General features: G+C 41.4%; 1 protein-coding gene across 1 annotated transcript in view; it reads right to left on the reverse strand.

Annotated features, from left to right (window-relative positions):
• Nucleotides 1-25883, reverse strand: part of PTPRG (protein tyrosine phosphatase receptor type G) — a 311473-nt gene that overhangs the window by 95033 nt on the left and 190557 nt on the right. The window contains exons 6-7 of the mRNA XM_042015311.1: nucleotides 15013-15079; nucleotides 3358-3515 (exon numbers count right to left, since the gene is read on the reverse strand). Of these exons, the coding sequence (XP_041871245.1) occupies nucleotides 3358-3515; nucleotides 15013-15079 (225 nt within the window). The remainder of the gene's footprint in view (nucleotides 1-3357; nucleotides 3516-15012; nucleotides 15080-25883) is intronic.

Consider the following 25883-nt stretch of genomic DNA (forward strand, 5'->3'; position numbering starts at 1 on the left):
AGCAGAGAAGGAAGGAATCACTCCTGATAATGTTTGCATCACATCAATTACACATATTGATAGTATGGATTTTGGGAGCATAGAATCTGGCCCAGGACTTCAAAAAGGGACTTGAGTTACATCCATAGCTTAATGACAGCTCACTCAAACTTACACCCTTTTCATTAAGTGTGCCTGCTCTAAAAGCCCTGGAGAAGCATGTGAGCCCCGAATCTTACAATTGGAAGAATTATCACGGCAGCCTCAGTTGATAAAAAAAATCAAAGCAGTGTGTAATAGAGCAGTTAAGCATCATCCACTGACTCATGAGGCACCTACTACCATTACTTAATTTCCCTTCAAAATGGTAATCTGAGATCCCTTCAGCACAGGGACAGCAGGGGACAAGCAGGGAGGGATGACCACCAATGACCAGTTCCCATTGCAGGCAGGGAGCTCATGTGCCACTTCCAGAGCTCAGGTGCTGCTTCCAGGCTTGCAGGTGTGGATGGTGGAATTTGAATTGTACTTTTTTTTCTGCATCTTATAGGAATGCTTTATTCCCAGGTTCTCAACACAATTCTGTTTCTGATTCTTTCAAAGAAACATCTTGAAAAATTTCAAAAACCATTTCCTAATTATTAGCAGGACGCCCTCAAAAGCATAGGAGGATGGATTAAAAAAGGGGTAAAGGGACTGACTTACACTTTTGTCTAAAAAGAAGAACCAAGCCAACAGATGATCCTGCTACACCCTTCTATAAAAGCACAGATCAAAACTCTTGTGCTTATTTACGTACCTTTTGCACTTCATGCACTGGAAGCAGTTTTGATGAAGCCAGCTAACAGGGCTTAAGGTGACTTTATAAAAGCACAAGAACTTGGGTAGTAACTACTTCTCTGAAGTCAAGTCTCTAGGCTTAGACATTAATCTGTGACATTAATTGAATTTTTAAACTTTTGGAGAGAACTTTTAAAATATTTTCTTCTGCTATGCTACCTTGGGGAAGTATAATTGCATTTTAACAACTGCCAATTCAAACATGATTTTTAACCTTCCACTTTTCATGTGTTGAAGTACATATAAGCCATTTCAACCTCACTTTCACTATAAAAATATTACCTAAAACAAATGAGATTAATTTCTCTGTAGCTGCCAGAAAAAAATTATATTCCAAGATCTGCAGTCAAGGAGCTGCAATCACGCTCTTCAAGGACTACAAAAACTCCCGTTCAGAAGAAGAAATGAGAAGCTCTTGTAAGACTATTGTAGATACAGGGAAACCTGATCTAAAACTCTGAGTCATGCAATTACAAACCATTAAAGCCTGATGTGTAGTTTTCTATGGGTTGGATATACAAATGGCAATTAAAAATACTGAAACTGTTACAAGCACAATGAGCTACTCTGAGGTATGCATTACGAGAGATAATGCCATGTTTTGGGTCATTGAATGCACTTAGCTTTACAATGCATCTGCAGGGTGACACAGCTTTTCCTGGTTTGTTGTCTAATTATAAGGGAAGATGATGATGATGGAGGACTGAGAATAAAATAGAGAAGACTCCACAATGGACCACTTCACTACTGTCCTTTTTCCAGCAAGGTATTTTGCACAAAAGCAAGAATTTAATTGAAATAGCAACAAAGATTAAACAATATCACTGTTGTTCCCTGGGATTACAGGCTGCTTCATGGGGTTTGTGATAAAGAAGGTTAAACTATGGCAATCGATTATGTTACACTGTTTCTGTTAGAGGAACAAATAATAACCATAGCAGAGGCAGGCTCTTAAAACACACACATCTAGAGCTGCCGGGGAGGGGGGGAATACTATTATTTATTCCACATGTGTTGTAGTATCAATGAAAGTCTGTCTACACACAGAATTCCCAGCCCTTCAACCACACACACATGCACAGAGCAGCACAACGCCAAATTTTAAGGGCTTGATTTGGCGCAGTTACTCCTGTAGAGCACAGGAAAGGAGCTATGCCAGGACAAAGCACCTTTGTATCGACAGCCGAAATTGGTATTTACCATTTTATTTGCATTTGTTAAAATAGAAAAAAGAAGTGACCCACCTGATGCACACACAGGGTATAAAACTGAGTGTGGGCCAGGCCTTGCAGCCACCAAATAATAAACAGTAAACTTACTGATGTAGTGAAAAGCTACAAGGGATTGCAAGTATCCTGCAGGCAAGGACAGAATTCAAAATGATCTCAACAATCAGAGAAATAGCCTGAAAAAAACAAAGGGTCTGATTCAAACAGGACCATGTGCAGAGTCCCAGGCTCCAGCCAGAACTGGGGGCTGCCTGGAGGCATGATGGGCTCAGCTCAGCCAGAGGGCTCCAGGGAAAGCCTCCAGCAAAATGGTTCCTGCTGACCAGGAGCTGAACACGGGCAGTACTTTTGTGAAACAGGCAAAATAACAGCAGGATGGGTGGCTGGAGACATGAATTGTGACATGTCCCTCAGCCTCTGGAGGGCTGAAGCACTGCAACTGATTTTGAACACAGACTGTCAAAAAAGGATGAAAGAGTCTATGGGAGAAGCAATGAGATCTAGAAAACAGGAAAAAAAGCCTGGAGCAAGGGTATGGCAAGTGCCTTCCGTACTTCTGAAACCTGTGAGCACAGCATCTGTCAGTCAGAATCACCCAGTGAACAGTTCATGTGCACTTTACAGAATTAGCGTACGTAAAAAGTTTGCTTTCAGTGGCTTATGACAGATGAAAAAGAGGCAAGACTAAGTCCAGCAGGTTGGCTTTCTGAAGACAACAGTCTTACAATGTCAAAATACACTGAACTGCTAAACATTTGACTTCATCTAGACATTGCTTTATTAGGATAATTCTTCAAACTCCAGACATTGTGTCTATTTGCATTAAAAGCTGCTATGTGCTAATTTTTGTGCACCAGCTCTCTGAGCACATAATGGCAGCTTTACTGTGTTATAAAAGCAGTTAAGCATGGAGAATTAATGGAAAGAGGTCTTTTTTAATGTAATTAGTTCAAATTACTAAATCTGAGCAGAACTGGAATCACTCACTTTACTTTGAAAAGAAAGTTTCAATTAAAAAGAATAAAAAGGAGCTCTATGTAACTATTTACACCATGGTTTAATTTAATCTTAACAAAAACAATACCAAATAAATCCCTGAAAGGCAACTGGGTTTCACGTTGTACCATCTTCTCAAGACTGACGGCTCCTATTCAGAAACAATATTACTTAAGAGAATAAAAAAGATCACCGACACTTCCTTTTTTGTCAGCAGAAACATTTGTGTTCTCCAAATTAAACTGGTGGGTTTTGAAAACCGTCTTAAGGAGGGCAAATGAGGAGATGGGTTTCACTGACAAAACAAACACACCTGATGGTAAGAAATGGGCACAGGTTTCCGAAAAACGATCCACTCCACGATCTCGCTGCAGGGAGGAGTAGTCAGGGAACCTGTGTAGCGGTAGTAGCTCCCCAGCGACGTTGGCAGAAGTTCCCTCAGCACAAAGGGATCCAGAAAGGTCTCCTTCTCTGCAGGGAAGATTGACAAGCAGGATTACACTTTCTTAAAATGTGTCTTTAAAACAGATATCACATTGCTAGGCAGCCTAACAAGGTGTAATGGCAACAACGTATTTTATCATCTATGTAATGAAAAATGGAAACCCCCTCCCAGGAAGGCTCTGCAAGAGCTGATGAGTGGTTTATTAAAGGAGCAGCCAAAATGCTAGTCAGCCCCATCCCAAACACAGACCCTCCTATTATGAACGTGTGCAGGTGTGAAATGCACTTGCTACCGCACTGGTTTATGTCAGTACAGAAATAACACTGTACTCAAAGGTTCCAGCACTCAGTACATGGCTCTCCAGCTTGGTTGCAGCAAGACAGATCTCAGTGGGACACAGCCAAGCCTCAGTGGTCCTGTTCACTGCTGCCTGACCAAAATGCATCGGGCAGTGTATCCGTTCCATCTCTGCCAGAGGTGGAAAAGGATGCAGGAGCTGAGTCAAACCCTGCGTGGATTGCTGAGAGGGAGGAGGCAGAGCCATGCTGCTCAGCCAAACTTCTCTGGGAGCTGCCAGGCACATGGGCTGAGTAGCAGGGACGCAGGGCACTGCTGAAGCTCAACGTGGTTCTCGAAGCAACATCCAAGCAGTGCTTGCTCAGGCCTGCCTGCACCCACCCACGCTGCCACTGCCAGGGTGCTGCCAGAAACAGCCAACACACCACAAATAGGTTTCACAGGTAAAACTGCTACCTCTTCTCCCAAATCTGAGAAAGTCCTTTCCAGGGTCCAGCAGTCTGGGGACAAATCTTTTTTTCTCTGAGAATCTCCTTGGACAGCCTGACCTAAGCACTGGAAGCATTTACCTTCAAGTAAGAGTGACAAGCTGGTAATATTTAACACTGTGAAGAAAAATAAATAAACAAAAGGAGGGAACAGCTGCAGGCAAGGCAATTTCCCTGCCATCCCTGAGCATTTATTCTCTGCAGTTCATGTTGACTCAGAGGCTGAAGCACCCTCTCAGCCTGTGCAAAGGTGCTCACTGCCTCTGGGCAGGCTGACACGCGGGGCTCTCCCAAACATCTCTATTCCTTACTTTCGATATCCTGCATGCCTCAAACAGGAGTCCACACTTGGGCAGAGGGAATTCTTCTTTCTGTCTCACCAGAGCTGCTGAGCAAACCCACTGCCACCCACTCCCTGCCCCAAGAGAAGGGAAAAGCAGGTGGGCTGGTGATTGATACACACATCTTCCAAATAGGATGAAGTCTGCAGAATTCACTTCCAAAGCATCCCACAGTCTTCTGGAAATCTTGATCAAATCAGGAGTTGCCTAAACCTCTTAGCAGCAGTCTGATAATATTTTTTAACTCCACTGCTGCTGCATGATGCCAATGATACATACACTTCAGATATCTTCTATTTTCTGCTCAATATCAACAGGTCTGCGATGTTTTCATAGCTTTTAGCATTCCAAAATACAAGTAATTCTATTAAAGTCAAGGCAATACTGCAACCTCTTAGTGAACAATTCCTTTCCTTCTAATCCAAGTAGATTTCAACCACATCTGCATCTCCAAAAAGGAAACAAACAAATAATAATCCACATTTTTTCCTCGTCATAGCATACCTCTGCGAGAAAAAGTGTGCTTAAATAATAAATACTAAAATATATATGATTGGCCAAAGTTCAAAGAAATTTTAATCAAGAAGTCATAATCACAGCAAAAGGTCGCATTTAATTTGACTGGCTCATTTTTACACAGAAAAACTTGGTTAGAGAAACTAGAAACTCAGTCACAGGACTTGATTTCCAAATGCGGCACACAAACCTTGACACTGGACTTGTATTTCATAGCTGTCTCTATATCAGCACTCAGCACACAGTGAGCCACAATGGATCCCAAAGAGTGTTTGAATATGCCAACATCCCCTGCATTAACAGCCAATGACTACACATGAAAGACCTGGGAGGCAGAGGCACATTTTGAAAACGTTGCAGTTAAAATTAAGAATTTAACTATTTCTAACTTTTGTAACCTTTTAATTACTTGATGGAATCACTTAAGATGCTGGATAAATGCTTTGTGCAAAACCACAAATATGGTATCCCTTTATCAAAGGATGGCAGGAGAAGGAAGCTCATTTTATACTTTCAAGGATTTTTTGTGCCATATGCTGACAATATTATATTTTAATAATTAATTGTTCATCAAAGGAAAAGATGAAGAACAGGGATGCTAAATTCAAAGTTATTCAAATTGCAAAAATGAATAATGCATGACTTTTATATTAAATACACACTGTATTAAGTAGTCTACATTTCATCCAACTCTATCTTTCATTTTTAAACATTTTGAACTACAATATGAATAATCAAGTGAAGGAAGCTTATTTAGATAGAGAAATACCTTATTTGAATGCAAACTGGAAGTATCCGACTATGATTAATTTTTGGTTATCAATTAGGGAAGGTTTTTTCCTAAGCACTTGGGAAGTATTTCTCAAGGAAAAAGTAGCTTTGCTAATACACAGTTTAAGTAGGGCAGGGTGTTCTCGATCTAATTTTTCATGGCTACAAGCAACGCTCGAAGTTTTCATTAATGAATGCCAAAGATTAAAATGAAAAAATACATATAATTGGATTAAAATGACTACTAAAATAGATGATAATCAATTGATTATGCTTCTATAATGTAACACTTTTGAAAACATATTCTTTTGTATTGCTTGCCATCTAGATGCATGGTGCAGAGTTTTAGAAATAGGAGTCATAAAGATCTTCCCTTGAAGCTTAAAGAAAAAGGGACTTAGAAACTCTGGTGTCTGCCTGCTATATCCTTCAAGAGCATATTGAAACAGTAAATGCCATGAAATTAAAGTTCCTAAGAGCTTGAGACAGTTTTGAAAATGGCATTTTGAAGTCATATAATTTTAAAGACTTCAATGTTAAATCAGTTATTGTTGTTGGTAAAACTGTAAGGAGAGTAATTTCCAGGCTAGGCAAGAGCATTCACTGATTATCACAGAAACATTTTTTATATATATATATATATATACACATATACACACACGTGTGTGTATGTATATATAGTTCACCTAAATGAAAAAGAACAAGGTTGGAAATAACAACAAACCTTTCCTCACTGTCTTTTATGACCAGCTTCTGTTTCCCTTTTATGGGCATGAACTTTGTCCAGGAGGCTGGGAACAGACTGAGTGGAGTGAGGAGTTTCTAGGAGGGAGAAAGTGGAAAAGACTGGGAACTACATGATTGATGAGACAGCATTTGCTGACAGGTACTAGGAAATAACTGCCAGACAAAAGCAATAAAAGACAGCAAAGCAAATGTGTTCACCTGCAAACACCTGTGAACCACTGCAATCAATGCTGCAAAACTGACCCATGAGCCACCTACTTGCTCTCACACATAAACCAGAGCCCTGCAATGGTTTCTTCTGCTGCTCCTTGTCCTCCTCCCATCTCAGCACCTGAGCACCCAAATAGAAATATACACAACCAGGAAAGCAGAGCCCCAGAGATCTTGACCCTGAAGACAGGCCCTTGAAATACAGAGTATTCCTCTGGGAAAGAACAATAAACCTGCTGCTGCCACCGGTGCTCCCAGGTGATGCAGCAAAGAGCAGTATCAAAAATATTGCCCCACTAATGCAGACAGTTTTATCCACAGGTAACAAACAGCAATGCTTTGTTTACAGCACCAATGCTCAGAAAAACATATTCACTCTAATACCTCAAAGGTAAAAATAGCAAGCACCACAGATTCATTGTTGACCATTAAAACAATGAATGTGGCATTTAAAATACTGAGTGTTCCACAGTATGAAAGAACAATATTGTATTTCAACTCTTACGTTCACAAAAAACAATTAACTGACCCAGCTGGTAACGTATTTGACCTTCTGATACAATATTCACATCCACCTCTTGGGTCTGTCTCCCACAACAGCAACGTGAGAAGTCACACCCAGCAAATTCTTTGTTTGGGCTGAAAAATCTACCCAGCATTTTGTATGGGCAAAGGGCCATTTTCTGTACAACCTGACCCAAAGGCAGGGCAACTGCAGATCAGACACACTTTAAAAGCCTGACCTATTTACACTCTTTGTCAAGTCATCACCCTACTAGGTCTGAACTAATACCAAATTGTGCACAATAGTTTACTGAGCAGAGGAAAAAACCAGATCTTAAACCAGATACCAGCAGTGGGTCTCCACCAACTACTGCAGTTTTCACAAGCTGGTGCCAACAAATATTATACTGAAAGAGCCATCAGTTGAACATTTCGCCTTCAAGGACTTGCTAAAAATATATTCAGTCAATCACTTGATAAAGATAGACCTAAATTTTAACCAAATCACTAGAGTAAGAGGCTTCTTGAGATACGCAGGTAAACAGCACACAATTATCTGTGATCAAAACTCTTTTAAATCTAACAGGAACTTGGATTGGACATCACAAGAAAATAACTATATGCCAAGTCCATTTATATCACATGGAATGCTTTGGGACTTTGATCATGATTTTGTGTAAGAAAACAGGAACTTGGCTGCATTGAAAACAATATCTTAAAATGAGCTTATTTCCAAAATTAACGTATGTGCGGTGCCTGATGGGTACCCAGCTACGCTTTGAATAACTGAAATCTGCACTACCAATATGAAGAGCTTTGAAAATCTCCCAAATTTGTTAAACAATGTTATTGCCAATTTCATTTTCACAATGAGCCAAGACATTCTAAAGCTTCTGCATTCAAACATTTAAAAAGCAAACACACAAAATAATCAGAAGGACACCATGTTGCACACCCATTGAGCCAGAACTTCTCAGATAAAGCAGGCAGCAAAGCACAGCCAAGGACCAGACTCACGGGGGTGATTTTAAAGATGAGATTACAAACATTATATATTACTTCAACTGAAAGGATCATCAGATGAGTGCTTGCTGTGTAAATCCTGCAGGAAGAGCAGTATCTGACAATCCGCTGTACTCAGGGTAATTCTTGTCATTTACTGTGCAATTATTTTTCTCACTTTTATTTAGGTTCTTTTTTTTTAAAAGAGCCTCTGCTGAGCAATGTAAGGAGCTGTAAGGACACAGAAAGCACAGCATGGCAGGGAGGAGGGGAATGAGATAATAACACAGTTATGCAGACTAATTTAATCTGAGACAACCAGTGAGAGGTACAAAAAGCCAGGAGGAAAGAATAAAAAAGGCAAGTCTTTTATTAACAGAAAACCATTTCCATGCCACGTGTTGGTCTAAAGCTTAATTTTTCTCACTCCCTTTCTTAAAAGAGCTTAGGAGGAAAAGGTTTAGCTGCAGAGAAGAGGTCTTAACTCTTTAAAGAAGGAAAATGTTATTCTGAACCTTTCATGCTGAAGCAGTACTGACGCAGAGCAGCTGTCGACATTTTAGAATGGGATGAGACTTCTCCAGGTTTCACAAAACCTAACCTGAGGCAAAGGTACATGAGGCTGGACAGGTAAGGAAACTAAGAAATACAGAATAAGCACCAGTGATAGGAGGAAAAAGAAACTATGACAAAGTTTAGAGGAGAGGAGGATCCCCGGAAAAAGCTGGACCCTGGCAGATGCTAAAGTGAAGGAGAAGCGCCCAGAGGAGCATGGATTGTTCACATCTGCTTCAGCAGAGCCAGAGCAAAACCACATGTCCTCAGACTTCCTCACCCCTCTTTTCTCAGCAAACATCCCCAAAACCCACCAGCATAGCACCCAGCCCTTACTCCCTGCAGATGATTTGTTCACATTCAGCATCAGCTTTAATTCTTAACTTTTAACAAGTGCAGTATTTGTTAGCTTGAATTAATTTTTTTGTGCAATCTATTAATTCTCTGTCAGCTTGCTGGTCTTTACTCAGCCGTGACCAGCACTGCTTTCTGCAGAGCAGACAGGTGAAGGACCAGAGATTTCCAACACTTCCACCATTTATTCCTTTAAATGATATAGACCCTTGCAGCTATGCATAGAGCTGCCCTACATAAAGGTCTGAACTTATCACCTCTCCTCTCATCTTCATTTCTCACTTCCCTCCTCCTCCTCCCCTTTGCTCCACAGCAATCGTGTCCTGGCCCCTTTCACAGGGCTACTCTGACTGTGAACACAAGAACAGATCAGAAAACAAAAGAATATATCCAGTTCATCCCTGAGGAAAAAGAAACGCTCCTCCTTGTTTCCTTCTCAGCTTAATGTATCGTGCTGCTCTCAGTTTGATGGCCCTTCCTTGTTCTAAATTGAGCTGCTGCTTTCTTCAAAGTTTTACTTTCAAAGATGAGGTTTCACAGTATCACATCTCACCTTCACCCCTCTCCCCCACCCTTCTTCTCTACAGCCCCATGATATTTGGTGTAGAAGGCAAACAGCTTGTCAGGCGGTGTTATGGTTAAAGTTCAAAACAAAAGAAAAAACCTGTCATGGTGCTAATAGTGTTTTCTTGTTATTATGCCTTCTGGTGTGATAGATCCACAGGGTAACTAACACTGTCTAGATTGCTTCCTTTTTAGTGCTGATTTATTTTAACATGTTATTCACTGATGTTTCACCTAGGACAACTGGAGAGATGTGCAACATATTTATTCTCTATCCTTTTTCATTGTTAAAGCAGTTTTTTCCACTGTATTTTGGTAGGTTCTCCCCAGCAAGCTCAGAAACTTTAGCATTCACTTGCCTGACGACCACTTCTGGCCCATTTGAAGGGAGATCCAAGACTAAGTCTGTTCCATGCTAGGTTCCAGTTATAGCTTTTTAAGATTTTTTTCAAAGATCCCTTTTAAATCAACAAAGGTTCCTCTCCTCCCATCACCCCACCTCATGTTCACAAACAAGCAACACATGCCACTGACTTGCTTTGTACCTAAGCTTTTGATCTGGTAGCACTTTGATTTTCAGAGCTCACTTTTGACAAGGAAGGGAGTAAGAGCCTCATTTTTGTGACATTGAGCCTTTTCTGCTGTGGTAATTTATTTGTGCTCTGCTAATAATTTTCTGCTGATCCGTGTAGATTCTTGATGACAGCCACAGAGAACAGGACAGAGTGATAAAAACATAGTTTCCATCACCTTGAAATCTTTTCCAGGGGCCTGGGGTAGTGTGGGCTGCACAGTAAAGCGGGACTGTGGCGCTGTGCAGAGCACCTGTGCCAGGCTGGGAAAAGGTGAATGTCACACAGCTTCCTGTTGCAGCGGGGATTTCTGCAACATGTATAGACAGCGAGGCCTGTAGAAAAGAAACAGGGACCAATTCTTGGTAGATGTTTCAGAGATCTTTATTTTCCAGCTGCATGGCCGGGGGACTGCTGAAGAACTCCGCAATCACGGGACCAGAGGGTCCTCCCCGCACAGGGGAACACAAAACAACCAACGGGGAACAGGATTGACCAGGGAGTAGGGAAACCCTGCAGGCCCTGCCTCTACTCCAGGGTCCCCTCTCCCTGGACCCCAAGGCAGGGGGGAGGAACCCCAACAGCCTCCAGCACTGGGTGCCATCCCAGGACTGACATCAGGGAAGAAGGCTCATTTTAATGCCTTGCAGGCAGCTGGTAAAAACAAGGAAAAGGCTTCTCTAAAAGGCTTACATACAAAATGGTACCAAAAAAGGTCAAATCAAAGACAGCAAACGTGGGAAAAGCAATGTTTCTGTGCAATAGCTCCATCCTGCCAGGTGTTCCTCTGAGACCTTGCTGGAATGTGTGGCAGACAAAGGCTTTCATAGCCATTTTAATGCAAATCAACTTATAACACAACCTGGTATTTCACAGTCCCCTATTCCCACAAGGGCACAATCATTCTCTCTGAGGCCTCACCAGATGCCTCAGCCCTCGAACAAGAGTAGCTCCTTCCTGCCCTGTCATTCTCAGCTTCACGAAGAAGGAAGAGGAGCAGAGAAGGGCTCAGGGCAGGGCACCCAGCCAAGCACATCGGCAGCAAAATGGGCAGAAGAGTCAGATGTGCAGCACCAAGACTGCCCCGTTTGTGGTGCAAGCACAGCCAGGCACCAGTAAATTTTTTACCTAAGATCCAGCTTCAATTAAGAACATGCATCATCCATCCCACCAGAACCAGCATTGCTGAAGACCCTTCCCACCAGCTTTCATGATGAGAAGAGCATTTGTAGAGGAGTCAAAAAAGACCCCCAGCAATCAGAGCTGAAAGACACTGGCAAGTCAGCATCAGAAAATCCAAATTCCAACTGCTTGTACCCCATCCCTTTTCCAGGGAGGGCTGCCCAGTCCCAGCTGTCAGTCCTGGCTGGGCTCTGTGGCAGACACGCTCGCCACGTGCCCTGTGGCAGGAAAAGCAGGAGTGAGAAGAGCAGGCACCTGGCTGGCGGGAGGTGTGACAAATCCTTGGCAGAGCACAAAACCAAAAGCAATTTTAAAATCAGCAACAAGCATTTGACAGGTCCTGTGAGAGCCTCCTTGGCGTTCCCGTGCTGCTCTTTGAGGGCGGATGCAGGAGTCGGGAAGCGGTGTAGGAACATCCTGTTCAGCAGGAAGAACATGGCGCAAACCCCAAAGCCTTATCATAGATACATACATCAGTATGTTGTTTGGTACACCATGGTTCCCCTTCCAGCTAAGAAACTTTATATGGTTGCTCATGTAAAATTAAGTTTAATGTGGCATTAAGATTTTACAAAACTCTGCCTGGAGATGAGGAAACAAAGTCAACTAAGTAGCAACTATTCCTGTATTGATTTTTATGTGTATGTTTCTCTATCATTGTTACTAAGCTGGTGACACCGTGAAGGGCACAATTATTTATGTTCCATTGAATTAGTAAGTAATTCAAAACCCTGATGAAATATCAAGCAAAAATTGCTTCTGCTTCTACAGAAAGTACTTCTGACTTTGGAAATGTTTGCATATCCCTGGAAGAGCAATGTAAGAATACAAGAATTCACAGAATAAAAGGATACAAAAAATTTTTTAAAAACCCAGCTCATCACTCAGGAGTACCATCTCTCTATCTACCTGAGTGTCACCAGATCTGTCACCACTATGAGGACAGGCCAGTGTGGGAGCCCTACAGAGTGTGGTGCAGAGAGGAGTCCCCATACAGGACCAGGCCTTCTAGTAAATGACAAAACGAGGATGATGAGGGTTTGTGTGGGTGTGCCATTCCCATGTTGAAAACTGAATGCATGAGAGGAAGGAGTGATTGTTCAGCACAACCCAGGAAACATGCTCTGCCAGATGGAGGGAGGGGGACAAGAAAACTTCAACATTTGGATGTATTCTTAATTTTTACATTATATGTATGTGCCTCTGTATTGTGACAACCCCCTAAAACCAACAGGGTAATGGAAATATTTTAAAATGCAAAGAAACGTAAGGTTTCAGTTTTGCCTCCTTTTGTTGGATCCCTGCTTGATCCAACCACTCGATTCAAAAGCCACAAGAGTTTTTTCCACTGTATTTCAGCCAAAAAGTCCTTGTTGCCTCAGGGTCCCAGTTGAATACAGCCAAATGGAAGGCAGGAAGAAGCTTTTCAGATAAATTCATAAAACTATGCTCATGTAAGATGTAAGTAAATCACATCAAGAAAAGAAATGAGAGCATCTGGAATAAAACCCTCACATCTTTACTATTATTCTATATAACAACATTAAAAGAGAGATATGATACAACAATTCTTCACTGAAGCGTTCTAGCAATATTTAAGTTAAAGAGAATGAGCTCTTTCAACAACTGCTCTGCAGGAGGAAATTCCCTTACTCTAACCACCAAAAGAGCCTTAGAAAAGGCCTTTAATCAGGGCCTTTGAAACAGGAAGGAAAGCATGATTTTCCTCTTTTTCTTCCTTAATGTTTTGAAAAGGAAACAAGGTACTGAAATATGTCAAGTGATTTCCTTTACTTGAAACACTAGCAGACCTCTGTGCATTGTGTGCAAAACAAAAATAAACGCCTTTTATCCACCCAGATTTTGCTGTGGGTAAGACAGTACAGAGATGGACTGATCATTATGTGGTCAGGGAATCACAGCCTCGGGACCAAGTCACATCCTACCCAAACAATTAATTTTGGGAATGGAATAATCCTCTTAGGAGACACTGGTGTGATTATCAAGGAGTGGCTGTTTTATCTTCAAGGAGCAAGAGAGGGAGCAGAAAAACCTGATGAGGTGGCTAAAACACTGTGGGCTGGCAGGGGGTTGGGAGTCTTGGAACAGAAAGTAGATAAAGAACAAAACTAAAAAGAGATCCCAGTCCAGTTAAATGGCAGCTTGGCTGCACTGTCAAATTAAACAGACACTGAAAAAAACCTTGCAGCCTAATGCATCCCAGCATTGCTTTTGCTGGCCTGTTTTGTTACCCAGTGGGAGCAAGGTAATAACTTCTATTTTTGTGGAAAACAGCACCAGTTTTTCAGCTCAGTGTGTTGTTTTTATTTCATGGCAGAACACTGCAATTTATAAGCAGCAAAACCTAAGGAAAATTCTCTAAATGAAGGACTTTATGGCATGTTATCATTTAACCCATTTTTCACTGTGTTTGGATTTATTGGCCTTCCTAGTTGCAATGTTAAATGATTCTGAAAGTAGAACAATTAATCCAAAATCCTATTTGTTTTAATTTAACACTGTCAACTAGTTTTAGGTTTGCAGTCAAGAGAAAAAAAGTGTCTGTTAAGCTCTACAGCACCAGCTAATGTCTAAAGACAATGCTTAGAAAAGGTGCAAAGCTGTTTTATCACAGCACTATAGATGGAACGGAAATTTATTATTGTACTGAGCACCATTCCAGTAGATGCCTTTTGAATTACAATGAGATTATTAAAACTTTACAAATCATTATTTTAAAACCTGACAAGAGTACTTTGGGAACTAGAGCATCTTGATGTCATTGCTGATGATGCATTACCTGTGGTAAGGCTTCAGGAAAATTCCTAAGTAAAAAATTGGTTATAAAAGTATAAAATATATTAATATTTATTTCAGTACCTGCTGTAAGTTCAAGGATAATAGGTATATGCATCAGAACAGCTGAATGATCGTATTTATGCTAGCATCAGAAAGATGTTTATCTGCTGCAAAGTCTAATTAATTTTCATAGATAGTTAATTTTCTGTTTCATTATCAGCTCCCTAAATTTGAAAGACAAATAATTTATAAACAAATAGAAACTTCAGAGAGGTGTAGTTTTAGAGCAAACAGAAGATAAATAACAGAGTGAAGTATCCAGGCTGCCTTCGAAGTTCTAATACGAATGATGGATTGCAGAAAGTTGTGATTGATAACTTAGGCATTCTGGAGCACTGACTGAAAAGAAACAAATTGTTTACTGCTCACCCCAACCCATTCTCAGGTAACAAATGACTCTCATCTTTACCAATCAAATAATTGCTGTGATGCCCTTAAACATCGGTGAATGAGGAATGTGTGGGCTCATCGTGTCCTTCCAGGGGTGACCTGATCCCTTAAGGACAATATTCCTGCCCCTCTCCCCCTCCCAACAAGTAGAAAGTTTAAGCAGCTACTTACCATGATGTACAACGCCCTTCAATCCATGGATAATGGGATCCAGTGCTGAATTGTCCCTCTGACTGACCTACATGCAAAACATAGAGCATTGGTTACATCTACTCTGGCATCAGGCAGAACAGTCTCAGTTTAGTCTTCTAAAGAGAAAAAAAAAGATGTTATCTAACAAGCTGCTTAGTACTCAAATTTACAATGGATCTTCACCAAATGGCAAAGGGATATGGTGTAACAAAATAAAGTGAGGAAGGTTAAATTAAAAAAAGCGCACATCCTCTGCATTCTTTAAAACATTAACCACATTATCAGCCCTGCAAAGCCTAAAAACACGGGGCTGATTTTTCTCCATCTACTTCTGCCTTCATAGAGGAAAACTGCTTCATAGAAGAAGTCATCTCAGACCAGTTCATTCCTTACCCACACGGCCATAAATCTGGTGCTGCCACTGCAGTCAGTGAAGCTGGACCACTTTCAGCCCTAATGGAGTTGGGCCTTGGCATCTCATTGCTATTAATATTTTTAAGTTTATTTCATTTAGTGTCACTTGGACAAAGGAAAGGCAATAAAGCTCTCTGAGAGGACCTAGAAAAAAAATCATCAATTTTTGACAGTGCAACTGCCTGCACTGCCAGACCAAAACCTGCAACATTCCTTCTATCACTCAGAAATTCCCACGTCTTCCTCAACAGTGAGATCCAGCAGCAGAGAGAGGAGGGAAAGGCAGCAGGAAGGATTAACCCTGTTGAGCTCCATGACTTCCAAATTAAATCCGTCACTTCAGTCACTTACTTGCACACAGCCAAGGAATTTACAACCAATAATGCAATTTTGGTTTTTAACCTTTTGCCTCTTCAGAGGTATTGTAGGAATAACTCACAATTTCTGTGAACTTATTCCATTATTTAAGATACTTGCCAATTTACTTTTAGGAGATAAATACTGCCATGTATCTAATTGATGGGGTACATTCTTCCTTTTTTTCCCACCAGTCAGCTTCAGAACCTGAGCAGTATTGATAATTTCTGGATGGACAGCTCCTAATGGGCAACATATCAGATGCAAAAGAGCTGTTTTGTATTTTACTGCTTGCTGATGACCTCCATGTCATGAGGAAAAACAGAGTTTAATCACATTATGGCTGTGTATTAATGTATTTGGAAAGGAGTGGAGACAAAAGAATAAAACCCTGAGAAAGGACCTTGTGCCCAGCAGGGAACACACTGATGTGTGAAGGGCAGAACCAGCTTGGAGCTGTTCCTAGGAGGAGGACATCAGTGACCACAGCACATCCAAAAAAAGTGCTGTAAAAATATCACAAATTTTAATGATCTGACAAGAAAACTGGAGTCCACTGCCCAAGTTTTGCAAGCACAAGCACCTCTCATCTTGTCCCTCTTCCCCATAACTAACTAGGAATCTTAGAAACCTCATTATCTTCTCAGCCAACTGCATAGAGATAAACCACAACAAACCACTTTTCTGTTTTCTGTTTACTTGCCCTTTGAACTACTCTGCTGTGTTCAGGACACATTCTTATTCACTTCTCTAGAGACAAAATGGTTTGGTGTTGTAAATGGAAATTGAAAATCCTTTCCTCATCACAGTACTCCAGAACTTGCAATGATCATCTAGGGCAAGAAATGCAATAAAATTATCAAAGCAGCAAAAGCAGCTTTGAAATATATACAGCTCAGATGTTACTGGACCATAACACCACTAGCCCTGAAGGCTGCAAGCTCTTTGAAGCGTGAACTTTTATATGCCCAATGGGGTGCTCTGCACACTTTGGATCTTGTATAAATAAGAATCACAGGACAGTGGACCCAATGACACACTTTGTAGGTTCTGTCTGGCATCTGACAAATCAAAAAGAAACACTGAAAACACAGAGCCTGTTGTGAGACACATTCCTGCATCTTTTCCATTTATCCAGGTTTCTCTAACCATGGGCACCATTGAAAAATAAATCATTAAAATGCTACCAGCATTTAAGCACAAGAATGCAAGAAAATCTTGCTCTGGACTTTAACAATGTTTTAGTTATCGCTGCCTAACCATAAGTGGTAAAGAGTTTCATTTTGTTTACTTTGGTTCTATTTCTGGTGACAGCTGCAATCAGTTTGAAGAAAGCAAATAGACAGAAAGAATCATAAAGGTTAGAACTCTTCCTTTCGGGATTTTGTGTCGAAGTAGATCAATCACTAACCTCAGCCCTGGCAGCGCCCCGTTAATCTGCTGAGGTGGCGTGGCTGTATAGATGCAGCCATGCAGCCTCTCTGATACCATATTCTGCCAACGTGCTGTGTTCTTCAACAGTGCAAAACCAACGGGCATGGGATTTTTATGGAGGCCGGAAGGCAAATGCTCCATGCACCTGTAATCTTGTTTTCTCCAGGGGTATGGGGAGTGGGATCTCGTGTTTCTTTAAAAAATATATTCAAACAAGTACCACTCGCAGAGATGTCAGTTCAGACCTGCAGGGGATAAAGCTTTCTTTTCCTTCCAGATGCTTTCCCTCTTTTTACCTTACATTCATACACAGTTCTCTCATACTTCAGTACAACTGTTTCAGGATCTTGGCAAGACCATTATAAAAGTGGCCAAAAGTTTTCTCATTTTGTGGAAGGGTTCAGACTTCAGAACAGAAGTTTTGTTACATTTTTTCCTTCTTCAAATTCTAAAACAACCCAAAAAAATGCACCTTGAATTTCATCTCTCTCTCTCTTTATTTTTTCACTTCTCCGTATCCTTTTTCTGCCCGTGTTCCAAGAGGAAAGGAGGTTTCCGAAACCCAAAATGCCAAGTTCTATCCCCATTGCTGTATGTCTCTGGTTTAACTGGCCTTCAGCTACCATGCTGGTTGAGATCAGAGATTCACCCATACAAGAATCCTGTCTCTGAGAACAGCTGATACTTAAAAGAAAGAAGGGCAGGAAAAAAAAGCAAAAGGAAAAAAGGACAAAAATCTCTAGAATAAGAAGTGCCCTTCTGATCTACTTTATTACTCCATGTCATGAAGCTTGAGCTTATATCCTCCTACAAACTGTTTCTAACTTTCTTTGTTATATGTGTTCCAGACATGTATTTTTTTATTATCTTATGAACATATCCTGAAGGAAAACAACAATGAATTCTTCAGATTGACTTTACATTCCACATTTCTGCTGATACCTTGGAGAATTAGAGAAAGATCACACATCTGTAACTGGATCTGGGCGCTTTGGCTTCACCCAGCATATGCCTACCTAAGCTGGGCAAAGCTTTTCTTTTCCTGTGAGTGAAGAGCCATGAGTTCCCCCCTACTTCTTCAAGACCTTACTGGAAGAAACACCAAGAATGACAATTTCTCAAGCCACAGGAATTCCAGGCACAAACACAAAACTATGATGATGCAGAGTGAGTATTAACAGACAGATGGAAAAGCATCCTGAAATTGCCCTAAAATAGCCACAGTACCACTACTACAAATGTTGTTTCCTGTACAAGATGTTTTTGCTCAAGACTGACTAACACTCTATAGGTCTGCAGTAAACAGATTAAATAATGCTTGTGTGCATCATTTATAATTGAAAAATGCCTGTAATCCTCTTGAGCAGAAATGAATAGGTAACTATCATGCTAAGCGCAATGGAAAAACAAACACAGAGGTATCATTAAGCAGTTTCCTGTGCTAACAGAGTTCTCACCATAGGGTAAATATGTGATGAACATGACATGAAGAAGCAAAATCTCTTGTTTATTGTACCCTTTGGGTGACTTCAATACCCGGTGCACATGCCATTCTGAATAGAAAGAGTGGCTTGATGTTAATGCAATAAACAAACCAAATATTTGCAATATGGGAAAAGGCAAGGCACAAGTGACCCCATTCTGCAGTCATAAACCAGCTATGTTCTTCACGTGAAGCATTGTGGAAATCATACTCTAGACAGGTTACATTAACTTACAGTTCCTGCATCGGATGCAGCGACTGAGAAATTACTGCTTCTTCAGTGAACAAGGCTGATCAGTCATGAACTCTATTGACAGCAGGGTTAACACCTCTCAGCAGCACAGTGTGTTGTCCCTGTGCTTGAAAGTGCTGTTTCTATAGCTGTTCCCTTGAAGGCAGGCCAGGGAGCTCAGCCCCTACTCAGGATAACATTAATACTCCAAAGAGAACAGTTCCAGCGACTGAGCAGAGCAGGAATGTGACCAGAGGACAGACCAGAGAACCTCAGCCAGGCTGACCATGCTAGTACAGACACCAAGCTCAGCATGTCCTCATGAGTTAAAAAACACCAACCCATTCTCATTCTCTATCACTCACTGTAGAGCAGACAAAGCTCTCTGTTCATCTGATTATTTTATAGGACAAACTCAGAACCTCCTGAAGACAATGATTTATCAAAACTCAGAAGACTTGTAAAGTGTTAAAATCTATACCATAAAATCCATATACCACATGCTATAAAATTAAAGCCATAAGCTAAAGCAACGTAAGTAATCCATGACCTGTCCTTCTGGTGGAAACAGTTCTATAAAGCTGAAAAAAAAGATCTCAGCAAAAATACTGATCTTACCATGCTTATTTTAGAAACACTGAAAAATAAAACCAGGGAAACCCCCAAATACACACTGAGGCAGTTAGAGAGACCACACAGCAACACCAGACCTTAACTCTAAGACCCTTTACCAAAGGGCCAGACACCCCCCAGTGTCCAAAGCTCCAGGCAGCCTCTCTGAAACCCAGATTATCTTCCCACCAACCAAGGATGTCTGGAGGGAGTACCACAAAGCCCTCTAATGATCACTGGTACCATCTACCTTGTGAGAAGTAGGTGAATATTAATTATTTGAACAAATCAGGGGTAAGGCATACACTTTCCTTTTAAAAATAAGTTTCAATAGATGTGTGGAAGAAAAGGGTGTGGAGAAAAAAGAACTGAAGAAAACCCACCTATTTGAGTTGATATACAAATAAAAAATTTGGGTTGAAAATAGAAATTTCTCTTTCATTTCCACCTTAAAAATATCTGGCATTTGGACATTAAACTGTCATACATTTGCAGCAACTGCTTTCAAGCTCATTAAATGGGCTCACAGACAGTATTGCAAAGCATCTCAAAGTGAAGGAGAATGCCACAGACGGCTATATTGAAAGGTGAAATGACATGCATTCTGTGCAAGGCAGAGGAAAATGAATGGCAACAATTTTGTGATACAGTACCTGTGCCTTTCCCCTCCAAATAGTCATATAATTTACTTTTCTCTCCCACTGCAACATTTGGCCCTTGACTTGGAAACTAAATCTTCAATCTATCAAGCCTTACCCATCTGCTAAGTAAAATGGCCAAGAAAATCTGCATGCCTTGAATTCGATATAGCCAGCTGTTCCCAGAGTGCTGAGCATTAACATCCAGAGACCATCCTCTCATGCTGCAAAGGACGGTGTCTGCCAAGGATGAATGACTTCATACTTAACCATGGCAGCTGAAGCCAGTGACAGTGGCTGACATAGAAGGATGCCAATATTATATTCCCCCAACCATGTGTCTTCAGCTCCTATACAGCCTGCAGTTAAGATATACAACTCACCACCCAAAAACCTAAGTCTCCAAGCACTCTGTACAAACAACTAAGAAGAAAAAGAAAACTATTATAAATTAACTAGGTTGCAGAGATTACATTTTCCTGTAGGGTTTCAGGACAATCACCATGGTTAAACAATTTATTCTTCTATCAGCTCAGTGGTGTTGGACAGATGCCAGTCCCAAATCTCTATGGGAAAGGACCTGATTTTCAGTGGTTTAGAACAGAAATTAGAGGAATCCCATTAATGCAAACACTGCACCACACAGTATGTATTTTAACATCACAGAAACAGGATTTAAAGAATCCAAGACAATCACTATCAAAAGAAACACTCTTTTCTCAGTAAAGGGAAAGCACTAGGGATATTGCTTGTGAAGCTCTTCAAATCCTTGTCTTCAGGGCCAAATAATTTCAGGGCTAGCTATCAGCTTGGGTACGCCCTACTCCCAATCCTTCTGAACAACAATGGTTTAACCTGCATCAGCCTGCAGCACTTGGAAAGGACATCCTGGCCTTGTGGTCCACACCCTTCTGCTCTGGACTAACTCCATTGTCCCACCTCTTGCTTCTCTCCCTTTTGAAGCCCACACTGTAAAATCTGACTGTGTATAAATATCTGGTGTCTTAAACATTACTGAATAAAAGGAAGTGAAAGATTTCAGCCGGATCTGGAATGTGGATGAGCAGATATGAAAAGTTTACATGTGCTTTGCTTTGAAATAAAGTAGGAAATATTTATCTGGAGCTTTCCAGGAGAACTGATGGGTGAGAAGGGATACTGGTTGATACAATAGCACACTGAGCTATCTGTGAAGCCAAAAAAATGCTTACAGAGCTCCCGACATAATGATAAGCTAGATTTGGTGCTCTAAGTTTTTCACCTTCACAAGCATTAAATGATCCAAGAATGATATATTCCTGCTCCTCCACAGACGATATTTTCTTCCATCTCCCCCATATAAGCTATAATTACACATCTCCCATATGAGCTGATGCAAAAGGACAAATCTGGCCAAAAGCCTGCAGCCTGACAGAGGTGAGCAGGGAGGCAGAAGGCATTTGCTGTGTAATGAATGGACTGCCCAAAGTAAGTATCCTGCAGAATACATTTGTAAGGGAAAACAAGAAATGGAAACAGCCCCCTCAATACTTCAAGTTTCTAATCATGTGTAGAATCAGAGAGAATAACAGGTACCCAGGCAAGATGTGACACTGAACCTTATGGTGGCACATGCACTATTTCACACAGATATTACCATGACCTCTGATTTCTATAAAAACGTGCATTAGAGCTGATTTTGCCTCTGCCTACAGCAACTGGTTTCAGGTTTAGGGATTTGAAGGCAAACTCTGTTGCATTAAATTTGGGTTTTGGCCTTCAGGTATCCTGCTATGAATGAAAATATACTGAAGTCATAGAGGTGAATATGCTGGAGAAGGGGGTGTTCCTAAATGTCTCATTCACTATGTTGTTTGAAGAGAAGGGAAAAAAAAAGTTAATGAGTCTTCCAATGATTATTTTAAATAGAGTAATGGGTGTGCATTGATCCTTCTAGCTAATTCCACTTAAAATAATACATCATTCTGACCAAAATCTTGCTAGTGATATATTAACTTCATATTTTACTACAGCTTTGGAGGGTATCTACTAGCAGGGTATATTAACTAGCAGTGCCAAAGAGGAAGCTGCATTTTTTCCTTTACTTTTTTGAAGTCCAAAATGGTTTTAAAAGCTATTGAACTAACTTTGGGGTCAGGTGTTCTGGCTGTCCCTCATCTTTGGTTGAGCACAATGAAACTGTTTGCAACCACTGCTCCTCCCAGCCTTTAACTCAGCCCCGACATCACTTTGTACCTGCTGCCTCTGGACCTGAGTTAGCTACAGACATCCTGGGACAGGGGTGGGACAAACTAGGCTATAGATCAGCAACTTCCCCTACCATTATATCCAGTAGGAATGCTTGAAAACACAAGCAGCATAAATAGTCACTTTTACCACAGGCTGGCTGAAATACCAGTGTCATAAAAAGAGCAAAGCACTGGCTACCAGAGAAGAACATTGAGCAGAATCTGCGTGTTGGTGCAATGCCCTGACACAAGAGACTGCCTCAAAAAAAGCGCAAGACCATGAAACTCCGAGGTAGAGTTAAGTCTGCTTAATAGCTCAGAGTGCTCTGTGTTTGTGCACACTGAGTTCCTTTGTTAGCAGAGAGGAACACTGATCGTGCATTGTAACCCACTGGCAGCAGCTGATTGGAACACCAGGCTGAGGAACATGCTGCATCTCCCCTCTACAGCATTTCCTCCATTCACTATCACAAGATTTGCAACCGGCACCATGGTAAGAAACAACAATATTTTCCTTTCTTTTTGTAAGGCACTCTTTTGATCAAACTTTGACTTACTCCACTGCTTAATTAATTAATTAATACAATATTAATTAATTAATTTCCCCAAAGCATTCTTGCACAAACGCAGCTAATTTACTGCAAGGCAATAGCACATTCAATTAACAAATTACTGAAAGATCTTAATACACATATATCTAAGGAAAAACAAAAAATATGTACAGCCCAAAAGCACAATCGGATTAGAGAAATAGAATATCTCAGATCCAAAGTTCTGTAAAAGACAAAAATGTAATTTCAACACAGAGGAGAGGCAGCTTCAGTGGCAGCTTCTCAAAGCTGGGAAAGCTTGATTGATAGACTTTACCATCTGCAGCTGCACAAAAAAGGGCTACAGTAGCTGCAAGTTTATTTAAAGCAATTTCAGTGCACTGAGCCTACTTGTTCTTTGAGAAAATAATATGATTTCTTCATAGAGCATAGAGTCTACTTATTTAAGCAGCAGTGTGCAAGATCTCTCAATCCTACCAGCAGTTCAGCTGGAAAAATGGCACACCAGGGGGTAACATTTTATCAGGATGGAGGCTATTTGATAAAAACTGCCATCAGGTATAAACTGTTCTCATCATCTGAATTTAAAAAAAAAATTAAAAGGTTAAAAAAAAAAAGAGTTGAGTCTCTTTTAGAGTTTTCGCAATTTGCTCAATTTACAGTTCTTAGGTAAAAATAATCATTTTGACCTAAGTAGGGAGGAAAACAAAATGGTGTAATGAAAAAATATAACAAGCACTACAGCCAGATCATCTTACAACAGCCACTCCTTGATGTACAGCTTCACACATTTGGAGAGGCTAAACTCAAAACTGTGAAACCACAAATGGAAGCTAGCTCTCATTTTCTTCTGCTCCTGGCTTGAATTTGGTACAAAATTGTGTAAGTGAGAAAAAAATACCTCCAGCTTTTTTTTTTTTTTTTTTTTTTAAATGAAAATAAAGCAATGAAGTCTGATGGCTAAACAGGAAAATTTCCTGGGCAAAATGCAAAGGCTGGAAAGGAACAGCTCAGATGGACATCTGGAACTCCAGCACTTTGCAAAGGTTTAATTTAATTGCTCCAGCTAAGCTTGCCTGGGATGCAGCAGAGATTTCCAGCCTTTCTCTCTTTTCCAGCCAACACAAAGAATCTTGATGAGAGGGGTCACATCAATCACTCCCTTAAAATGAAGAAAAGGAATCGTCTCAGCTACCCAACATCTTTCATTCGTTCTACAAGAAAAGTCCTGTCTTCTTCTCTCCCAGCACAGCCCTGGGCTCCCTCCAGCCAGAGAGTACAGATGATTCAAGCCAGCATCTATGAGTCACAAACAGAGGATGCAGAAATGTCAATTAAGTTACACAGTCACTTCCCTAATGACAACCACACCTCAGTTCAGAATTAAATTAGAAATCCAGTGAAAACAAATTATTGTAGGGCAGATTTTTTTTTTTTTTAATCTTATGCTTTGAAAAATCAAATTCCAACACAGTTTGTTTGCTGTTCCTTTCATCTCATTTCTAAGGAGGTTGGTGTGAACTGGCCTCCCAAAACTGCAGCAGGAATTTTTTGCTACACCAAATTCCCCATTTCTAATGCAGCAGCCATTGGCTGGGAGGGCTCTCAGGCTTACAGGCATCTTTGTGGTACAAGGACAAAATGTTAAACCACTGCTTTTCATTAATACCTTCCAGCACAAAAGGACAACTATGATGCAGTCTTGTATTTGTAATTTTCTTTCAAGCAAGTTCTTCCATATTTACATATATTTTTGTAAATTTGCAGTATCATATAGTTCTTGCAGGTGTGCGCAGCTTTGCAAAATACTAAGAATGTGCACAGCTCAGTGCTCATAGTACCTAAAGCAGAAAGCACCTACTAATCCCCAGAGTTTCCTCACTTCTGCCTCCACTTTTATGTCTGAGTTGCCTCCCTCTCCCATCACCCACCTGCTACATCCTCCTTACTGTCTCCTTCCACCCAGGGAGCTGTTTCTGTCTCCTCAAATGTTACAGCATCCTCCCTTCCCAAACTGTTCCACATATCCCCTTAAGCATCCTTCCACAGCTCTCCCACCTTTTCCTCTCCACCTCCTGCCTCTCCAAGGAAGTTCCTCTGCTCTTCCACCCCCTGAGATGATCATGGAGACAGGAGAAAGAAGCAGGTTTGGCTACTGTGTTGCTTTTGCTCAGCCTGGTTTTTGGTACTGGGGGGGCCACAGAGGTGTGGCTTCTGTGAGAAGCTGCTGGAAGCTTCCACCATGTCCGGCAGAGCCAATCCCTGATGGCTCTGAAGATGGACATGCTGCTGGCCAAAGCTGGGCCAATTAGAGATGATGGGAATGCCTCTGTGATAACATACTTAAGAGGAAAATCAAAACAAAGTGGGGGCAGTTTTTCTAGCCAGAGAAGAGGAGGAGGTGAGAGCATGTGAGGGGAACAACATGGAGACACCAAGGTCAGTGGAGAAGGAGGGACAGGAGGCGCTCCAGGTGCCAGAGACGAGATTCCTCTGCAGGCCATGGTGAGGACCATGGTGAAGCAGCTGTGCCCCTGCAGCCTGTGGGGATCCATGGGGGATGCAGAGATCCATCCACAGCCCATGGGGATCCATGGGGGATGCAGAGATCCATCCACAGCCCCTGGGGATCCATGGGGGATGCAGAGATCCATCCACAGCCCATGGGGATCCCCGGGGGATGCAGAGATCCATCCACAGCCCATAGGGATCCACGGGAGATGCAGAGATCCATCCACAGCCCATGGGGATCCACGGGGCATGCAGAGATCCACCCACAGCCCATGGGGATCCCCAGGGGATGCAGAGATCCATCCACAGCCCCTGGGGATCCACGGGGGATGCAGAGATCCATCCACAGCCCATGGGGATCCACGGGGGATGCAGAGATCCACCCACAGC

Source organism: Corvus kubaryi, unplaced genomic scaffold (genome assembly GCF_017639235.1).
Source record: "Corvus kubaryi isolate FWS band 111438036 unplaced genomic scaffold, C.kubaryi_AGA036_p1.0 136, whole genome shotgun sequence".
Classification (NCBI taxonomy): Eukaryota; Metazoa; Chordata; class Aves; order Passeriformes; family Corvidae; genus Corvus; species Corvus kubaryi.